Source organism: Pelodiscus sinensis, chromosome 24 (genome assembly GCF_052426305.1).
Source record: "Pelodiscus sinensis isolate ZL-2025 chromosome 24, ASM5242630v1, whole genome shotgun sequence".
In the NCBI taxonomy this organism is placed as follows: Eukaryota; Metazoa; Chordata; order Testudines; family Trionychidae; genus Pelodiscus; species Pelodiscus sinensis.
Window position 1 is genome coordinate 4,271,749 of NC_143075.1, and position 20,447 is coordinate 4,292,195.

Here is a 20,447-nt window from a genome sequence, read left to right on the forward strand (position 1 = left end):
CATTGGACATACAATTGCTTTTCCAATAATATCCTTCAGAGGTACTGCAGGAAAAGCAATCAAGGAAGCTGAAAGATGGTATTTAAAAAAAAAAAAAAGTGGGGGTGGGGGAAGAGGGACATGAACCAAGCACAAAGAAAGAATATAACACGGATCATAAGCTTTTGTGGGTGCTTTGAAGAAGTGGATTGCGCCTACGAAAGCTCATACCAGCTACATGTTTTGTTAGTCTTTAAGATGCTACTAATCTAAGTTTTTACTTTTGTATCATTTAGAAAACCACAGCAAAGAGCCACCTTCAGGAAAGGTGCTTTCTAAAGAAAGTCTTACGCTTTCTTTTGGTATATATTTTAGTTTTGTCACAGGTGAGATTATGGCTGGCTTTTTTGTGGCAAGCAATATGCACTAATTTTAGATTATCCAGAGTAAACAGCAACCGATAGAAATATTCCCAGTCCACTTTCCTTCCATCTTGTTCGTTGATCGCTTCTGCAAGGGCTGGGACAATGGTACGTTTCTTCTCTATCCTGCAATATACAATGAGGAGCATTTCACGTTATTAGCAGTAAAGTGTTTTTTTTTTTAAAAGAAACCATGTATGTATTTGCTAAAGAAGTGATGGGAAAGATTTTTCTATACTGATACTAGGATAGGTGTGGTGGTGAGGTTTTTTTTTTTAAATTCTAAAGAAAGGAAGCTGGAACTGATTTGCAGTCACTGCTGCAGCGCCTCCTGCTGACTAGTCCTGGGAATTGGTTCTTCCAGTCCCAGCGTGCCCTCCTCTGTTTGGTGTCTAACCTCCCAATTCTCCATCACAACACTGTGTCCCTCCCAGACTGAAGTACCACCTTCTACTGAGTACTGCCCTACTGCAGTGCCCATGTTCTGAGTCTTCCCCTCCCTAGGAACCCAATTACCCCAAGCCCCACTACTTGCCTCAGTGACCAACTGCCATCCTTCCTCTAGCCCAGGGGTGGGAAGTCACACCAGTAATTTGGTAAGTGGTCAGGGGCCATGCTTTTCTACAATATTAAAGAAGGGTGTGTGAAGTCCTGGAGGGAATTGGGGTAGGGGTTTGAGGTATAGATTCAAGAAGGGGTTCTGACCTGGGTAGGGATGCTGGTGGTGAAGGGCCAGGGAAGGAATTTGGATGCAGAAGGGTGTTGTGATGTGGGGCAAGGTATTGGGGTGCCAGCTGAAGGCTCTAGCAGGGAGGTGTTTACTGTAGGATGCTCTTGACCAGTGGCCTAGCAGGACCCTCAGACAGGTTCCCTGTGGTCCCCCACACCACTCAAACCAGCTGATTGCTAGGTCCAGTGTGCATCTCTGTGTGGTTTTCTCCTTGGGCATGCGAGCAGCAGGTTTCTATGTGCTGCCTGTGTCTGCAAGCACTGCCCTTATACTTACCATTGGCCAGTTTCACCCACCCCCTTTGGGGTGTGCCACTGAGACACACACATTATCCCCACCCGTGTGCCTCTTTGAGCAGCATGTGGAGTGCAGCAGCCAGAGGCCGTATTTTGCCTATCCTGGCTTTAGCCTCTTTCTTTGGGGACAAAACTGCAGTCAAATTTGGCCATGCTCATCATTGGCAAGGAGGAGGGACCTTCTGCCTACTTCTACCCTGGCTATCCCTCTGCAGCCCTAGTACCACCTCAAGGCTTTACAAGTAGTCCTCAGAGCCTGGGAGTTGGCCAGGCCAGAGCTTCCCAGCTCCTCCTGCCTTTCCCCAGCACTGCTCTGTCCAAGGTACCTTGATCTGTATAGGCAACAAGTCTCTGGAGAAGAAGGCTGGTCTGCAACCCTTTTTATAAAGCCTGACCCTGACAGGGTGTGAGGCAGCCAAACTGGCTCCCAGGACAGCCCTCTGCCAGGGCTGATTTTAACCCTTTATGCACCACTGTGGAGAACCACCCCATCACAGGACCCTAGAATCTTAGTAATTTCTAAGTGCATAACACGTTAAAATTCTTCAGGCAGGGACAGAAATGGACGAGAACAGTCAACTGATGAGTTAGTGGGTAATGTCTGTAATACAGAGAAGTTGGAGGATAAGAGAAGAGGAGCTAATGATGAATCCACCAGAAGTAGGATTGATTCTAGAGTTCTATATGTCTATCCACTGCAGTATTAGAGTACATTCCATCTCAGTGGACTTTAGATAAAATGAGCAGGCAACCATCAGATTTCCCCATAAGATGAAAACAAGCTGGGTGGTAACTTATTTGACACTGAAGGTGGACAGTGTGTAACAGGTATGTTGGGTTTAATGTGTATTTTATATATAAGTTTTTCCTGCCAAACGACAAAATGTTCCTGCTGGGCAACAGAATGACGTCAACAGGCTCAGCGAAGCAAAAAGCAGCCAGAGAGAGGGAGATAGGCAAGCAGAGGGCCCTTAGTACTTACATATGATCGAGATTCCAGGTACTGAAGAGGATTCTGCTCTCCCTGTTACTGTAGGGATTGATGGAATGTTTATACAGGCAGTAATCCTCATCAAAAGGACCCTGTAGTGGGATGGTATTCGCTCAGCAAAATGTACTCAACTTGTTGCATTGGAAAAGATATGGGAAGAATCAAGATCATTCATTGAAAAAGTCTCCCCTTAGAAATACAGGAGATAGTTCATTCAAGCTATATTGACTCCAGCCCACTCCCAAATGTTAATAGTTTTTCCCTGCAAAAAGTAAGCAAGCAACTCCAGAAACTAACGTATGCTTGTATTTAATTGGGTATTGAAGCTATTTCTTTCTCCTCAAATCCCATCAGTATAGAGCAATGATTCCCAACCTATGGTCTGTGGACCGCTGGGGGTCTGCAATGGTATTGTAGGGGGGCCATGGAAAGTTTATGAACGGAAAAGTCAGGATCGGGCCCACCACAGGACAGGGACTTTCCAGCAGGCAATTCTCATCTGGAGCTTGCTGTTCGTGACCAGCCGCACGCACTCTGCCTCCCACCCTTGGGATGGGATCTTGATACTCCAAAAGACACCATCTGTCCTCCCGCCACCAAACACGCTGCTCTTTCCACTCCAGCCCTTTCCCTCCTCTCAGGCCTGCGGTGAGCCCGATCCTTACTTTCCTTTTCCTTTTCTTTTTTTCTCCCCCAGGGCCCCATGCCCCACCAAGGGCAGAATGCCAGAGCAGGAGCTGCCTTTGGCCACGAGAGCCCCCTCTCCATATCCTCTATGGATCAGAGGGGGCAGGTGCTGAAGCAGCAGCACGGGCCAAGGGATGTGCTGGCCACCACTTCCAGCCTCTGTCCCGGGGGGGGGGGGGTCCGTAAAATTTTAGCAGATTGAAAAGAGGTGCGAAGGCTCAAAAAGGTTGGCAACTACTGCTGTAGAACATGCAGCACTTACTGCAGTAGAGAACTCTGGCTAAGAAATGACTGAAACATGTGCCCTTGTAAGGGGTGAATGGGGGCAGCTCTTAGCATGGTGAAACTTTCAACAAAGATTGGCAAGCTAGTACTGGTGCCCTGCTACCGCTGTTTTACAACAATTTGTGGATCAGGTTCAGGACAGCAGATGTGAAATCCAATTTTTAGCTTAGGGCAAGAAACAAGTGCTCATCTAAAGCTGGGTGTTGTTTACACAACAGTTGGCACCATGCCCTGCTGAAAGCCTTAATGAAATGTCAACCTAAATCAGACATTTACTTAACTAAAATACAGAACCCTGGACAGCCTTCTTGCCCCATGAAGGCTTGAATTTGTTCAGCAGTATGACAGTCAGCAAAAGGACAGTGTCAACCTAAACACGATGTAAATAAGTTTATCGTCCACACCCTTTATTATTTTAGGTGGTAATTTGTCACAATTTGTTTCTCAAAAGCAAGATGCTCAAAGTAATAGTTTCATGCTCAGTGCTGCAATGTTGAAAATAATATTCCAAAAAAATAGTTGTTGGTCTTAAGTCTTATTTAAATTTAGTAAAATACCAAAGAATTGTATATGAGAACTAATTATGCTGGCTGCGTCCTTCAGTCACTGTAAGAAGGTCGCTTGTTTCTCTTCAGTTTAATAGTTTGCAGTGCCCAGAGGCTTATTCTGCCTTTAAATGCATAACTCCCATTACCATTTATTTTCATAGCATAACACATCAAACATCCTGTACACACACTTATTTGTCTTAGAAATAGCTTCTTACTTGACAGGAGAACCATCCTTCAGTAGTGCAGAGGCGGACCACCTCCTCCTCTCTTCTGTCAAAGTAACAGCCATTATATTTAACAGACTTCAGTTTATCCAACATAGAGTCAGTTATTCTTTTATATTCTGCTTGTGCCGCTGGATGAACAGCTGAAGTATAACTGCTAACCTTTAAGAAAATAAAAAGCACTATGTCATTCCTAGCTCAGGCAGTATTGCACTCGGAATCTACACAATAAATCCAATAGCTTTAAATGTAAAACTTAAATAGCTTCATAGCTATTTATGGAAAATAATCAGCTCTCTGGCTCTAATGCAAAGATTTATTTTTAATAGCTGGAAACCAACCTACATGCAAAACAGCTATTTTTACCTCTTTCATATAACTTCGTATTCTGCTTTCACAACTGTACCTCATGTAACTTGATTTATTCTTAAAGCGAGACTCTATACCTAAAAGAAATAAAATACATATTTTGTGATTTGCTTCTTGTATAAAAAAATCTTGAAGGTGTTTTAACTGGCTTGAATCCGGCACCTTTTCTTTATAAGTGAATCTGATTATTTATTTGCTTTGCTTTTCTATTCATAAGATAAGCACTCTGGACCCCAAGAATATCTTACTATTTTGGCTTTACCTAGGGCTCAGCATCTTGTTTGCACTTAGTAAATCATATAACAATAACTGATTTTCACAATATTCCTTGATGTGCTCATACCTGGAATATTATGTTCAATTCCAGGCATTTTTGTGATCTGTAAAAGGGAATATCTATCTAAATATAAAGAATATAAATTAAAAAAATCTAAACACTAAAGAGTTGCCCAGAGATTATATATGTAGAAAAAATGGGAGGGAAGAGGAAAAACTGACAGAACTACTATGTGTGCAGCACTGTTCCCAAAAAAATGGTGGAATCCCCTTCTCTTGGGTCATTTTAGCATTAGCTTTAATAAAGCACTGAGGAATTCAGGAAAAAATCATTTGTCGTCAAATCAAAGATGGAAACAATTTTAAAAGATCTATAACCTGTCTGAGAGATTTAGCTGCTATTCTGATACAGAACTTACCTTCAAACCACCTTGTGTCTTCCTCTCTGCTTTCAGCCAAAATGTTATCACTGACGTTTTGAATGAGATCCACTAGAAGCTTCTGTCTCTTGGGAGCCTGCTCTTCTGATAGTAGCTTTTGTGCAGCCTCAACAAAGTCCTTTTTGTGTGTGTAAAATGTGTTTAAGATGTGATCGATGTCACTGACAACTGTAATGTTAAATGAAGAAAAAGTTAAACTAGTGCTAGGCAAATTTATGTAGCCTGAACTGTGTTTCCAGCTAGGATTTTGGTGTGTTCCATAAAACAAGTTTATTAGGTACTATATTAAAAATATCTTTAAAAAGAGTATTATGCTATTTTTCAACATGTATATACACTTGAATCTCTTTAATCTGGCAACTCTTGGGAATCAGAATATGACAGACTGAAGATTTTGCTGAGTCAGGGAGGTCACTGTCCGGTCTGGGCCTGAAGGGGTGGAGCTCTGCATTCTAACCACTATGGGAGCAACAGGGAAAAGCCTCAAGGGAAGCAGCTCGGCACACTTCAGTTCACCCAGGGAACAAGGGAACCAGCAGTATGCAGGACTACTTCCTCCTCTACAGCAGGGGTGGTCCTGGATTAGTGACACCCCAACATATGGAGGTTTGTGTATTAACTAAAAATAATAAAACTAAATCTAAAACAGCATTAACAACTTCCTGGTCTTTCAGAGGAAATCTTGGAGCAAAGGGTTTCCTTCAGGCCAAATTCACAGAATCATAGAATTCTAGGGCTGGAAGAGACAGGAGGTCATCGAGTCCAGCCCCCTGCCCAAAGCAGGACCAACCCCAACTAAATCATTCCAGCCAGGGCTTTGCCAACCTGAGACTTAAAAACCTTTAGGAATGGAGATTCCACCACCTCCCTAGGTAACCCATTCCAGTACTTCACCACTCTCCTAGTGTAATAGTTTTTCCTAATATCCAACCTAGACCTCTCCCATTGTAATTTGAGACCATTGCTCCTTGTTCTGTCATCTGCCACTCCTGAGAACAGCCTCTCTCCCTCCTCTTTGGAGCCCCCCTTCAGGTAGTTGAAGGCTGCTAGCAAATCCCCCCTCACTAGTCTTTTCTGCACACTAAATAAGCCCAAAGCCCTCAGCCTCATCTCACAGGTCATGTGCTCCAGCCCCCTAATTCCCACCAACTTTTTCACGCTGAATAGCACCTCCCTCCCAACTTCAACGTGACTGCGTGGGCAGTAAGATTCCATTTGGAGTGAGTAAAGGCATCTTGACTTTTATTCTATACCTTTTATTCTACACCTACTGGAATTTTCAGAGTGACCAACTCTGAAAAAATGAGGAAAATTTCTTCCAGTTTATTTTTAATCATGCTAACATAGTAACACGTCACTAATCAGCGTGTTGCCCATTTTACATTTTTCATTAAGTGGGTGAACAAAACCCCAATGGTAATGCATCCAAACATATTTAAGATTAGCTTTAGTTTTTAATAGTTCAGACTAGTAAATGCATAGTAGAATATAATTAAGTTTTAGTGTGGTATCATACTGCTTTTACAGCTTCATAAACTGAGGCATAAGGCAGCCTTTACAAGGTTAAGTTGAGCAATATTTGCAAAGATGGAGAATAAAACCCCAAATTCTGACTACTTCCCAATTGGAGTTTTGAAATGTGAAACTTTTTAAGTTGCAAGATAAAGTGAATTTTCCCCCCACTTACAACCCTGCCAGGTCTCCCACGGGGCTAGCAGTACAAGGTCCGTATTGTCTGCAACATGTCTGAAGTAGCCTTCAGTCAGTTCTGTCCCATCTTCATACAAACACAGCCGGCCCTCAGGAGAAGAAAGCTGTTCACAACAAGAATACACACAGAAACACGCTGTCACTTTAATAAAGTTGGGAAATGGACACAGAAAACTTCACATGTAAACACTGTCCCTTGAATGGTGACAAGTATCAGAGGGGTAGCCGTGTTAGTCTGAATCTGCATAAACAACAAGAAGTCCTGTGGCACTTATAGACTAACAGACTTATTGGTGCATAAGCTTTCGTGGGCAAAGACCAATGCATCTTACGAAGTGGGTCTTTGCCCATGAAATCTTATGCTCCTATATATCTGCTAGTCTCTAAGGTGCCACAGGACTTCTCTGTTGGATAGTAATACAGAGGTAGCCATGTTAGTCTGATCTTGCTTAAACAAAAGGAAAAAACAATGTAGCACTTTAAAGACCAATAAAATGGTTTAATAGTTGATGAGCTTTTGTGGGCCAGACCCACTTCCTCAGATCTGAGGAAGTGGGTCTGGCCCACGAAGGCTCATCAACTATTAAACCATTTTATTGGTCTTTAAAGTGCTACATTGTTTTTTCCTTTTGGTTTAACAGGACTTCTCATTGTTCATGTAAACTCTGTTACGGAAATAACTCATCCTAAACCCAAAACTCCAGTCATCTGAAGAAGTGGGCTGTGCCCACAAAAGCTCATGATACCATTTACGGCTATGTCTACATTGGCATGATCTTGCGCAAATACTCTTTAATGCAAGTGTTCTTACGTTAAAGTATTTGCGCAAGAGAGTGTCTACACTGGCATGTGCTTTTGCACAAGAGCATCCGTGCCAGTGTAGACGCTCTCTCGCGCAAGAAAGCCCTGATGGCCATTTTAACAATAGGACTTGCTTGCACAAGAAATTTATGTTGTCTGTCTACACTGGCCTCTTGCGCAAGAACAGTTATGCAAGAGGTCTTATTCCTGAGCGGGAGCATCATCGTTCTTGCACAAGAAGCCCTGATTTCACACACGGGAACGTCAGCGTTCTTGCACAAGAACTCACGGCCAGTGTAGACAGGCAGCAAGTTTTTGTGCAAAAGTGGCCGCTTTGGTGCAAGATCGCGCCAATGCAGACACAGCCCAATTGTTTTATTAGTCTATGAGGTGCTACCAGACCAGTTTTTGTTTTTTAAGAAATAACCAAGTCAGGGAATAAAATAACCCAGTAAGCGGGGGGAGGGGGGGTTGCAGTTAGGGCAGAACGGCTGAGCTGGGGACGGGTAGCTTGGGCTAAGCTGCAGCAGCGAGGGCAGGCTGAGCTGGGGGCCAGGCTGGCGGGGGGGCTCCGGGGGGCCGTGCGCCCGGGCCGCGGGGAAGGCGCCGAGCTCGCCGGGTCCCGCCTACGCCCCCGCGCCCGGGCCGCACCTGCAGCAGCTCGAGGCTCTTGCGCAGCAGCTCCCGCAGGTTACTCGCCGCCACCCCGAACTTCCGGGTCCCGCCGGGGCGGCGGACCTTGAAGGGCCGCGGCGCCATGGCAGCGCCCGGAGCGGGGCACGAACCGCGGACGCCGGCCGCTTCCGGGCCCTAGCGCCGCGCCCGTTCCCACCGCGCATGCTCGCAGACCCGGCCCCTCCCGCCCAGAACTGGGCTGCGCCTGCGCAGATGCGGCCCGGCCACGCGAGAGGACGCCACGCATGCGCGGGGGCGTGCGCCGGGCCGGTTGCCATGGTTGCGGTGGCCCTGGCAATGGGGCCGGAGTGAAGCGGGCCGGAGGTGAGAGGGCTGCGGCCGCGGGACCGTCGCCCCGCTCGGGGGCCTGTCATGCCCGGGGTGAGCGGCAACGTGCGCTCGTGCCCGGGCCGCGCCTTCTCCCGGGACTCCCGCGCGCTAGGGGAGCCCGGCCTTGCCCTCGGGGTCTGAGCCTGTAGCCTGGGCAGGGCCAGTCCCCCCCCCCCCCGGCTGCCCCCCCCTTCCAGGCCCAAGCCGCTGAGAGCGGCCTCTTCCACTGGGGATGCGGGAGATGGCCGGGGGGCTGGTTGGGCTGCGCTGGGCTGGGGAGCCGGGGGGGGGGCTGGTTGGGCTGCGCTGGGCTGGGGAGCCGGGGGGGGGGGGCTGGTTGGGCTGCGCTGGGCTGGGGAGCCGGGGGGGGGGAGGCTGGTTGGGCTGCGCTGGGCTGGGGAGCCGGGGGGGGGAGGCTGGTTGGGCTGCGCTGGGCCGGGGGGGGGGGGGCTGGTTGGGCTGCGCTGGGCTGGGGAGCCGGGGGGGGGGCTGGTTGGGCTGCGCTGGGCCGGGGGGGGGGGCTGGTTGGGCTGCGCTGGGCTGGGGAGCCGGGGGGGGGGCTGGTTGGGCTGCGCTGGGCTGGGGAGCCGGGGGGGGGCTGGTTGGGCTGCGCTGGGCTGGGGAGCCGGGGGGGGCTGGTTGGGCTGCGCTGGGCTGGGGAGCCGGGGGGGGGCTGGTTGGGCTGCGCTGGGCTGGGGAGCCGGGGGGGGAGGCTGGTTGGGTTGCGCTGGGCTGGGGCGGGGAGGGGGTAGAGGGGAGGCAGCCACAGACTATGACGCCCCCTGCTGGAGTCTTTGTTTTGTTTTGTTTCACCAACACCCAGCCCTAGCCTAGGGCCCAGCCCACCGACCCCTCCCCTCGGGCCCTCCTGGATATAACGCCTGGTTCTCAGTGCCTGAGCTCCACCTCCTGCTTCTGCACACAGCTCCTGTGTGCCGCCTCGGCAAGCCTTTCTCCCCTGGGACCCGCCCCGGGGTCACTGAGTTTTGGGAGAACTGGAGGGGAGTGCAGGCTCAGTTATTGGTCTTCTTAGGGTACGTCTAGACTACGGGCTTTTGTCGACAGAGGCTTTGTTGACAGTATGGGTACGTCTAGACTACATGCCTCTAGCAACAGAGGCATGTAGATTAGACTACCCTGCATAGGAAAATGAAGTGTCGATTTAAATAATCGCCGCTTCATTTAAATGTAAATGGCTGCCGCGCTGAGCCGATCAGCTGGTTGTCAGCTCAGCGCGGTCGTCTGGACGCTCCATGGTCGACATCAAAGGCATTTGTCGACCTCCCAGGTATGCCTCATCCCAGGAGGTTGACAAATGCTTTTGATGTCGACCGCAGAGCATCCAGACGACTGTGCTGAGCCGACAAACAGCTGATCGGCTCAGCGCGGCAGCCATTTAAATGTAAATGAAGCGGCGATTATTTAAATCGACGCTTCATTTTCCTATGCCGGGTAATCTAATCTACATGCATCTGTCGCCAGAGGCATGTAGTCTAGACGTACCCATACTGTCGACACAGCTTCTGTCGACAAAGAGCATCTAGACTACATCAGTTTTGTCGACAAAGCAAGCTGCTTTGTCGACATAAGAGTATAGACACAAAGGACAGTGTAGATGCAATAACGCCTTCTGTCGACAGAACTCTTTTGACAAAAGGCGTTATTCGTCGTAGAATGAGGTTTACCGCCATCGACAAAACTGATGAGTTCTGTTGACGTTATGTCGACAGAGCTCATTGGTGGTATGGACGCAGGTATAGTTTTTTCGACAAAAGTCCACATTTGTTGCCAAAACCCTGTAGTCTAGACGCACCCTTAAAGAATGGGAGAAATGGAGAAGTGTCCATGTTAAAGATGTATCGCTTTAATTACAATATATTTTATAGTCACTCGAAACAAAATGCTCCCATTCAGGTTTTACTTCTTGTAGCGAGGTTGTGGTTGGACAGTACCTGTAAGAAATTTAAGTTACTTTTACCCTTGGTATTTTGGGGGATTTCAGTCTGAGGGGGACATAAGCTTGGAGGCCTTATGATGTCACTACTAGTAAAATAACCCTGGGCTACGTCTACACTGGCAGCTTCTTGCACAAGAGCTGTTTTGAGGAAGAGTTCTTGCGCAAAAAGTCTTCCACAAGAGCGTATCTACACTGGCATGTGCTTTTGCGCAAGAGATGTGTTTTTGCGCAAGAGCATCTATGGCAGTGTGGACGCTGTCTTGCACAAGAAAGTTCTGATGGCCATTTTAGCCATAGGGGTTTCTCGCGCAATTAAGTCATATTGCCTGTCTACACTGCCCTCTTGCACAGGAGCTCTTGCACAAGAGGGCTTATTCCTCGTGGGGAGAGGAATAACTCTTCCGGAAGAAGCCCTGTTTTCTGATGCTGGCTGTAAATTTACTTGCGCAAGAACGCGCGTGCAGTGTAGACACCCGACAAGTTTTTGCACAAGAACAGCTGTTCTTGCGCAAGAAGCTGCCAGTGTATATGTAGCCTTGGAGTTGAAAAAAAGTTAAAGGTGATCATTTACTAGCACAAGAAGTAGCCTATGCAGCGTTAATGCTGGCCGCTGTTTGCTGGGCACAAGGCATGATGAGGTTATTTAGAAGCTTAGCAAAACTGAATTTTCCTCCAAGGGGAACCATCTTATTACATGTATGTGGATAACAGTGATGAGTGCACAGGGCAGGCCACAGAAAGAATGTGTTCTGTGGCATTAAATCTGCTCCAGTTACCAGTGACTGGTTGTTCTCTGATTAATCTATTTGGTGGGTTTTGGTTGAGACTCCCAGTATTCTCCATGCATTTTATTTTAATATAATCACAAAACATGGTATTTATTTTGTCAGATGTTATAGATCATTTGTTAGTTTTCAAAGCAGAGTGCAATTTATGACAAACCAGCTTGTGAGAGTTTAAAACCAGGTGGTGGATTTTGAGGCAGAGCTTGATTAGAACAGAGGTGTTCTATTTTAGACCTTGCTGTGTTTGTAATTTTGTTGACAAATAACCTGTACGCAGACCACTTTAAGTGATGAAATGACATGTTTTAAAGGCATTATATGAAAGCAAGCATTACATGTTAGCTCTGTACCTTTTTTGCTGTGAAAGGAACTCAGTTTTATAAGATCACTACCAAGGTGGCTGCTTTTGAGAGTGGTCTTTGCTGTTCTGCCCATGCACTTCTTTCTGCTTTTGCCCAATGAGTCTGGCTGTAATATCTGAAATATTTCAATAAATCTTTACTTTTCTCACTTATCAGTTCCATCATTACATAAGAATAGCCACACTTAGTCAAACCAGTGGTCCATCTAATCCAGCATCCTGTCTTCCAATAATGGCCAGTGCCAGAAGCTTCAGAGAGAGTGAACAGAACAGAACAATTTGTTGTCCGGTCCCAGCTTTTGTCAGTGTTTAGGGACATCGAAACCATGGGGTTGCATTCCTAATCATCTTGGCTAATAGCCATTTATAGACCTATTCTGCATCTGTCATACAGCTTGACAATGGGTTCCCAGGTTGACTGTGCATTGTGTGAGAAAATATTTTTTTGTTTGTTTGAGACCTGTTGCCTATTAATTTAATTGAGTGATCCCTGCCTAGTATGTTATATGTGAAAGAGTAACACATCCTTGTTCACTTTCTGCACATCTTTGTGATTTTATAGATCTCTATCATTACCTCCCCTTCCCAGCTATCTCTTTTCCAAGCTGAACAGACCCTGTTTTTTGTATTTTTTAATTCTCTTCGCATGGAGATATTCAGTACCCCTAGTCATTTCTGTTACACTGCTCTGTATTTTTTTCCAGTTCTCTTTTAAGATGAAGTGACCAGAACTTCATGCAGTATTCAAGGTGTGGATATACTGTGGATTTATATAGTGTCATTATATTTTCTGTTTTATTATTTATTCTTTTTCTTATGGATTACAACATTATTTTTTGACTCTGTCTGCACATTGAGCAGATGTTTTCAGAGAACTATGTCCAATGACTCCAATATTTTTTCTGTGTGGTAATAACTGATTTAGACCCCATCTTCACTCCCTCTGTCTGGGGCATCTGGCATTGGACACTGTCAGCAGACAGGATACTGGGCTAGATGGACCTTTGGTCTGACCCACTATGTCCGTTCTTATGATTATGTTAATTGTTTTGTATGTGTAGTTTGAGATTGGCAAACAATGTGCTTTACTTTACACTTATTAACACTGAGTTTCACCTGTCACTTTTTTGCCCAATCACCCAATTATGTGAGATCCTTTTGTAACTCTTCACAGTCAGTTTTGGATTTAAGTATATTGAGTAATTTTGTATCCTATGCAGACTTTGTCATCTCACTATTTATATTTTTTCCAGATCATTTCTGAATATATTGAATAGCATCGTCCCCAATACAGATCCTTGAGAACGACCCTTTTCATTGTGAAAACTGACCATTTATTCCAACACTTTGTTTTCTATCTTTTAACCAGTTACTGAACTATGAGAGAACCTTCCCTCTTATCCCATGACTCTATGCTATTAAAGGGGAACCATAGATGAGAAACCTTGCCAAAGACTTTGTGAAAGTCTGTTTCTAGTTTCCTTTAAATTTAAGACCATTAAAATGCTTTGAATTCTTAAGTCATGTTTTCACTAAATGGGTCCTCACACTTTTTGTTGGCTCTCACACACAGGTGGATATGGAAACCCAAATCCAATTGGAACGGTACAGAAAACAGTTTAATATAGCAGGAATTCTGAAATTCAGCTTAAGGCAAATATTGCAAAGTTCCCTCTGAGTTAGGAAGTTTTTATAGGCTTTATTAAACAATGCTTGTCAAGTTAGCTAAAACTAATACCTTTAATATTAATTAAGTTTGATAGCATTTAAATTAAGAGTCTTGATGTGCTAGTATTTATTCGAGAAAGGTCCCATGGAAGTCAACAATCATTTTGTCTTAAGTAGGGACTGCAGGAGTGGGTTGTAATTATTTAGATGTAACTTTTATAAAATTGATTAACTTAATATTAAAAAGTTATTGTTTTGATCAGCTCAACTGTGCAGAATGCCACACAAAATAGGATTTGTGGTTATCAGTTCATCTGGACATGAAGACGGCTTCAGCGCAAAAGAACTGATGGTTCATGCACCAACAGTCAATGGATGGAGATCACCGAGGTACTGTATGTGAAAGAGTTATTTATATTAAGGAAGCATTGAGGTATCTGTAAAATATGAGAAGTAATTCACAAGAAAATTATTCTGTCTTGAGTATCTGATGACATTAACAAATCTAAGATAGACAATCATAATTTAGCATAATTGCCCCCTTTCAAAAATCACAAAGAGTTTGACAAAATCCATCCCCTGCGAACTGCTCCTGGCAGCCTCCTGTGTCCACATGAGATCCCATCAAAGTCAGCTGCGTGGTCTATCTGCCCGGAACAGATTGCAGGGTGAGAGACTTCACTGGCTGAGAGCACTATGGACTGGGTACTGTAGATGCATTTCATCTCAAGCAGCCCTTATTCTTTCCCCTGCTCACACAAAAAAACCCCTCCAGAGCAGTGGTGGACAACCCATTCTGTGTGTGGTAGGGATGTTAGATATTGGGTAGTTGAATATCCAAGTAACCATATGAGTTCTTATCAGTTACTCGACTATTCTATAGTCCCTGGGGGAAGGGTGGCAACCAGTACAATTTGGCCCCATTCGCAGGGAGCTCCCTGCCATCTTGCACTGCTGCCAGGCGGGAGCCAGTCCATGAGAGGAGCTGGTTTAAAAACCAGCTCCCCACTCAGATTGGCTGCCTGCTCCTCTGTGTTGCTGCCTCTGATACAGCTGACCTTGGACAGAGGCTGGTCTGGCAGCAGCCTCTGTCCGCAGGGTGGGGTCTGAGCTTGCAGTGGACAGAGGCTGTGGGGGGAAGGGGAGGAGATGCAAGTAGTCAACAAGATTCACTGGTAAGACTAGGCTTACCAGTTAATCGTATAGTCGACTACACATTTACATTCCTAGCGTGTGGCCCACAAGACATTTTGTTTATGGTTGTCCATGCCACAGGATTGCCAGTTTCTGCTGATTTCCATCCACTTTTTTTTTCCTGCCAACATTAAAGTGACACACATGTAAAGCAAGGGCATGTGAAGTGTGGCATATGCTAATTGCACACAATATTGACTGTGGGAGCCTTCTGCATCCAGTCAAAGCGCTGCTACAGTTTTATCACTACACCCTGTAAATTCTAGATGTGAAAGCATAGTTAGCAAAACTACCCTATTTCAGGAAACTGTCTTAGTTATGATAATCTGAAATGGAGGGCCACTCATGCAGCCCACTTATTAGCCTAAGTTGCCCATCTCTGCTCCAGAGTATTCTTAAAAGCAATATCATTTACTAGTCAATAAACAAGAGGTTTGGGCGCTATATCTGCCTGTGAGTTTCCCCTGCCATTTTTTGTGGGTTTGCAATCACTTGTCTTGTGTTAGTTTAAAAATGCTTTTCTCATTACTGCTATTATTCAGCAGTTGGACTGCATGTTAGGGATGTAAAATTGCCCTAAAATACATTAAAATAGGTTAACCACCATGGGTGGAGGAACTGCTTTGCTGCTGTCTCACAGGGTTCGACCTGGATCCCTCGTCTGGGCTTTGTAACCTATTACACAGGGCTCTAGAACTACAGAGGTTTGGTCTGGCTGACCCTCACTTGTGAGTGGTACTATGACTCTGCATATCAGGCGGCAATGTCACTTGGTTTTGGGAGCCCTCTCAAACAAGAGATGTAGTCAAGTTGTTCCCCCTCTTTCCATCCTTCCTGGCATGGCTCTGAGTGTTAGGAATGCCTTGCAGCAGTAAGCGAAACAATTTTTAGACAAAATGTGATTCAAGTTGGCAATAACTCTTTAAGAAGATGACTTGAAAATTTTCTCTTCTTTCAGACTCTGCCAGTATCCACAAGAAATCGTCCTTCAGATGGTGGAGAAATGTCGAGTTCGAAAGCTGCAATTACTCGCTCACCAGTATATGATTTCAAGCAAAATTGAGTTCTTCATAAGTGAAAATCTGCCTGAGTACTTTGCACCGTATCAATCAGAGAGGTTTCGCAGACTGGGGTAAATCAAAAGCTGCTAAATGATAGTGTCACTTTAATCAAAAAAGTAAGATATCGAAGGGGTGGTATGTTAGTGATAGGTAAAATGTTGATGTGACATTATGTAAAGAGGGAGAAGTTGTGTCTCCAGATGCATCTGTGGAATGCCACAATAACCAAGTTGAAATCAGTCAAATTGCATTGACAGAATTTTTCTCTGAGCTTTCAGAACACATGACAGCTGTGTGTTCTCTGTGTTTTAATAAAAAAACATGGGTATAGACATCTTATTAGACTTATTGACTAATAATGCTCAGTACGCAAGCTGACATGTCATCTTTTTAAATATGTATGTGGAATAAGTACAGTTGTTGAAAGGAGAAGAATTCATTAGGATACAGTATACATTAAGTACTGTGTCATTATTTAGCACTTAGAAGCCCGAGTCATGAACCTCACTATGCTAGGTGCCATACAAACACACAAAAATATGATCCATGTCCCAAAGATCTTATAATCTAAGTACATTGTTTCAATTTTTAATACCTTTAGATAGAAAAGTCCTTTTTATTGCAGTTTTAGATGTTGCTTGCCATAACTTCAGTTGGTTTTACGCATCTCTGTTCTCTGATAGTTTGTTAATAATTGAGCATTTGTACACATTTCATTTGCTTAATCACTTTCCCCTGTATAGTTATGTGTCTCTCTCAGACAATGAGAAGACTGGGTACAAGGCACGGGAGCTGAAGTCAGTGTATGTGGATGCAGTAGGACAGTATCTAAAACTCACTTTCCATAAAAATTTCATCAATAGGTACAACTTGTACAGTCAGGTAAGATGAACTAAAATGTTTATTTGATGCTCTAGACAATATTTCAGTTGTCCAAGACTGCAATAACAAAGTGATGTTTTGGTTCATAAAACTAAAATGATTAAAACTAAAATGGGAAGTTGTTTGTGAAGAAGTAATTCTCAGAAAAAAATGTCAGTTAAAAGTCTGGTGTCTCTTTTATTTAATATGCATATTATTAGCTTCAGTTTATACTCAGGACATTTGGATATTATCAAAAGAGCTGTAGTTTGGCACATTTTTATCCAAGCACTGCAGTATATCATAAGAGTATAGATAATATCAGAAGGTAAAGGTTTTCTTGCTGGCTGCTTTTAAATCAGATTGGCCAAAAGTGGTATTTGGTATATCTGGAACAGATTGATCAAGTGTGTAGTTTGTTACCCCAAAAATAGTCTCACTGGAGATCACCCAGGGTTACATTAGTATGGGTTTATTTCCACTAGGTAAAACTGAAGATGAGAGAGCAGCCACCAAAGGTTTAAACTAAAGAAGAAACAGAGCGCTCTCTCTCACACACACACACACACACACACACACACCACACACACGCACACGCGCAAGCAAACAAGCACACATACCCCTCCATTCTTTCACTCATTCCCACACATTCATTCCTGCCCTCAGGCACTCACACAGGCATATGGGTTGCAGAAGGAGCCAAGGAATGTGGATCCTGGAGGGTCTGTCTGCTCATCATGGCTGGGGAAGCTGGTCAGGAGGAGAGACACTGGAGAGGAGTTTCTCAGGAGCAGGGGAAGAAAGAGAGAGAGTCTCACATGTGCTCCCTCTCCTTATATTGTGTCTGAATAGCCTCTGTGACTTATCCACCTTGTCACCAGAGAGCATGCCCAGACTTCCCTTTATCCAGCAAAAGCAGCAGTCTGTGATCACTCATCACCATGTGGTCCATTGTTCCCAATCTTCTTCAAACACAAACACTCTCACACTCATGGGAGAATGCAGTTTAGAGAAAGTTACAAGCCAGGTGGCTGTAAGTTACAAAGTTGCAGTTTACAGTAAGTTTCTAAGAGTTCTAAAGATTACAAAGTTTGACAAAGATCACAATGATTTGCAGTTAAAACCTTAGACCTTACAGTTTAGTGTAGTTTCAGAAAATCCATGTATGTAAATCAAGTAAGCTCAGGTGGAGGCTTTTTTATGCAACCTAGTTCTATTCTACTTTTGATTTTGAGCTCTGAGTGCTTTATGCAGGAGTGGGGAATGTGGCCCCTGGCTTTCCTGGAACCAGCCCCCAAGACTCAAGGACCCCTCTTGCACTGGGGAGCCTGCACTGGTGCTCAAGCCCCCACGCTGCCCCACTGTGGGACTGGAGCACACAAAATCTACTATCCTGAGCCCCCCTAGGCTCTGGTGTGTGAGGGGAATGTGGGGTGTGTCTGTCTTCTCAGTCAGCGGCCACGTCAGTGAGGGGTTTGGGTGTTTTGGAGTTTTCTTGTTGGTTTTTTGTTTGGTTGGTTTTTGCTTCTCACTCGTGTATAGTCCCCGACTTATTTTTCTGTGGGTCAGTAGCCCCTGACCCAAAAACAGTTCCCGCCCCTAGCGTAATGCATAATACAGCCAAGACAAATAGCTTTCTCTGAGATGGAATGCTGCTGCTGCTGATGCCTAGCACTTCACATTACAGTGCTTTAGGATCTGAATGTTTTTGCAAGTGAATTCAGTAGTTACACTGCATATCTAACCAAAACGAGAGAAGCTAAGAACCATTCTCTCTAACTTTGCACAGTTGTGCTGTTCTGAATCAGACATCTTGCCCTATAATAGGTGTATCAAACCACTATAATCGTGTTTCTGAATAAGTTTCTTTAACCAATTTAGTAGCAAATTGTTGAACATACGCATTTTACGTATAGAATGAGCTCCTGCACCCTATGTTTGAGGGGCTAGGGCCTATAGAATGTGTGAATGTAATTCACTACTAGATAATTTTCAGAAAATAATACAGTAATTCCTCATTTAACATGTGCCCGCTTAACACGTTTTCGCGATAGCATGATTTTTTTTTTTTTTTTAGGGAACATTTTTTGAATTACACGACCGTCCCTGGAATAACACGATTTCCCCAGCCGGCCCGTTGCCGGTGGCTGCGCGGGGCTCCCCCCGCCTCCCAGAAAGCGGCGGAGGGTTTGCCGCTCGTTGCACCATTCCCCGCTGACTCCCCCTCGTCGGACGCCTTGCCCCCTCTCCTCCACCCCCTCTTGCAGGCTGGGGGCTGGGTTTCCCCAGCCGGCCCATCACCGACGGCTGCGTGGGGCTTCCCCCGCCTCCCTGCAGAGCGGCGGAGGGTTTGCCACTCGCTGCACCATTCCCTGGCAACCCCCCTTCACCGGACGCAGTGCAGGTCCCAGCAGACCCGTCACAGGGGCATACTCCCAAACCAATCCCCCTCCCCTCTCCTCCCGTTCCCTTCTCCAGAGCCAAACACCTCCCTTCCCTACTGGAACCCACTCCCCTTTCTCCCCCAACCTTATGTCCCAGTCTCAACCACTCAATCACTGCTTGAAAAGCAACCCCCACCTTTTCCATTATTTTCAATGGGAAAATTGACCTCGTAACACATTTTCACTTAACACGATCATTTTCTGAAACACATCTATAGTGTTAAATGAGGAATTACTGTACAAATATTTGAGGTGTCAGCACAAGCTGTGTAGTGGCTCAGTGCATGCTATGTAATTACTTTGCTACGGTCTTCATAAAATGCAAGTAAAATAATAGTGGTTTTGTGCATCTTTGTTTCTTCTTTAATTCTATCTTAGGTTGCTCTGGTTGCAATAAATATAATTGGGGAGCCTGCAGACTGCAGCAATGACAGCAATAATGTAAGTATATAAAGAAGATAGATGAATGTTTCCCTTCCAATAGACTGTCCAATTTAGGTTGGTACTAGGAATGTGAATGTTTAACCAGAGGGGGCTAGAGCAGCTCTCTGCCAGCAGCCTCTGTTTGTGACAAGTCCGGGTGCCTCACAGGCTGGGGGCTGGAGCAGCCCCTGCCTGCATGGTGTCCTGGTCCCCTGTAGGAATAGGCTGCTCCAGCCTGGCCAGTGTAGCCCCGTACGTGCAGCGACAGGGGCACTGGAAAGGTCCCCCACCTGCCAATTAAAAAACAATTAAGCAGGATTTTACATTGCTACTTGCTTCCTAAGTACAGGCAATCCCCGGGTTACATGGATCCGACTTACATCGGATCCCTTCTTACAAACGGGGTGAGGCAACCCCGCACTAGCTGCTTCCTCCCAGCAGACCAGGGAGACGCGAAGCTAGCGCGCCCCCCCCCCCTCCCCCCGCCCAAGCAGACCAGGGAGATGCGGAGCGGCTTTTCTCAGCAGACACCTCAGCTTGAGAATAAAGGACTGAGGGAAGTGAGGTGTGGGAGAATAAAACTGAGCTCTGGAGAAATGTTTGGCTAGAGTTTCCCCTAAAATATGTACCAGTTCCGACTTAGATACAAATTCAACTTAAGAACAAACCTACAGTCCCTATCTTGTACGTAACCCGGGGACTGCCTGTAGTAAGGATGTTAAGTATTTAGTGACTAATTATGTACTTGATACAATTTCTATTGAGTACAGGATTAGTCGATAAGGGACCACTGCAGTTCTGCAGTTTAAATGTAGTAGGAGCCGAGCATGCAGGCAACCCTGTTCCTACTACATTTAAACTGCAGAGCTGCAGAGGGAGTAGGTCCAGGACCCAGCATGAGCCGGGACTGCGTCAGTCCCGACTAGC

General features: G+C 45.4%; 2 protein-coding genes across 5 annotated transcripts in view; one reads left to right on the forward strand and one right to left on the reverse strand.

Annotated features, from left to right (window-relative positions):
* Positions 1–90: 90 nt before the first annotated feature.
* On the reverse strand, positions 91–8,602 carry DFFB (DNA fragmentation factor subunit beta). Its single transcript, XM_075906615.2, has 7 exons — positions 8,413–8,602; positions 6,938–7,064; positions 5,230–5,418; positions 4,532–4,611; positions 4,157–4,327; positions 2,410–2,510; positions 91–527 (listed from the first exon to the last, which is right to left on the reverse strand). Exons 1-7 carry the CDS (start codon positions 8,518–8,520, stop codon positions 299–301), a joined length of 1,005 nt encoding a protein of 334 aa, XP_075762730.2. The 5' UTR covers positions 8,521–8,602; the 3' UTR covers positions 91–298.
* Positions 8,603–8,606: 4 nt separating this feature from the next.
* CEP104 (centrosomal protein 104) overlaps positions 8,607–20,447 on the forward strand; it is a 49,145-nt gene continuing 37,304 nt past the window's right edge. For 3 of the 4 annotated variants that reach the window (XR_016347814.1, XM_075906612.2, XM_075906613.2), the window contains exons 1-5: positions 8,660–8,817; positions 13,801–13,927; positions 15,690–15,863; positions 16,536–16,674; positions 19,476–19,538. Coding sequence is in view for 3 of the 4 variants with exons in the window: in XM_075906612.2 (XP_075762727.2) it covers positions 8,682–8,817; positions 13,801–13,927; positions 15,690–15,863; positions 16,536–16,674; positions 19,476–19,538 (639 nt within the window). In the remaining variant the exon portion in view is untranslated. Of the gene's footprint in view, positions 8,818–13,800; positions 13,928–15,689; positions 15,864–16,535; positions 16,675–19,475; positions 19,539–20,447 lie in introns of all 4 variants that reach the window. The other variant, XM_075906614.2, reaches the window with a different exon arrangement.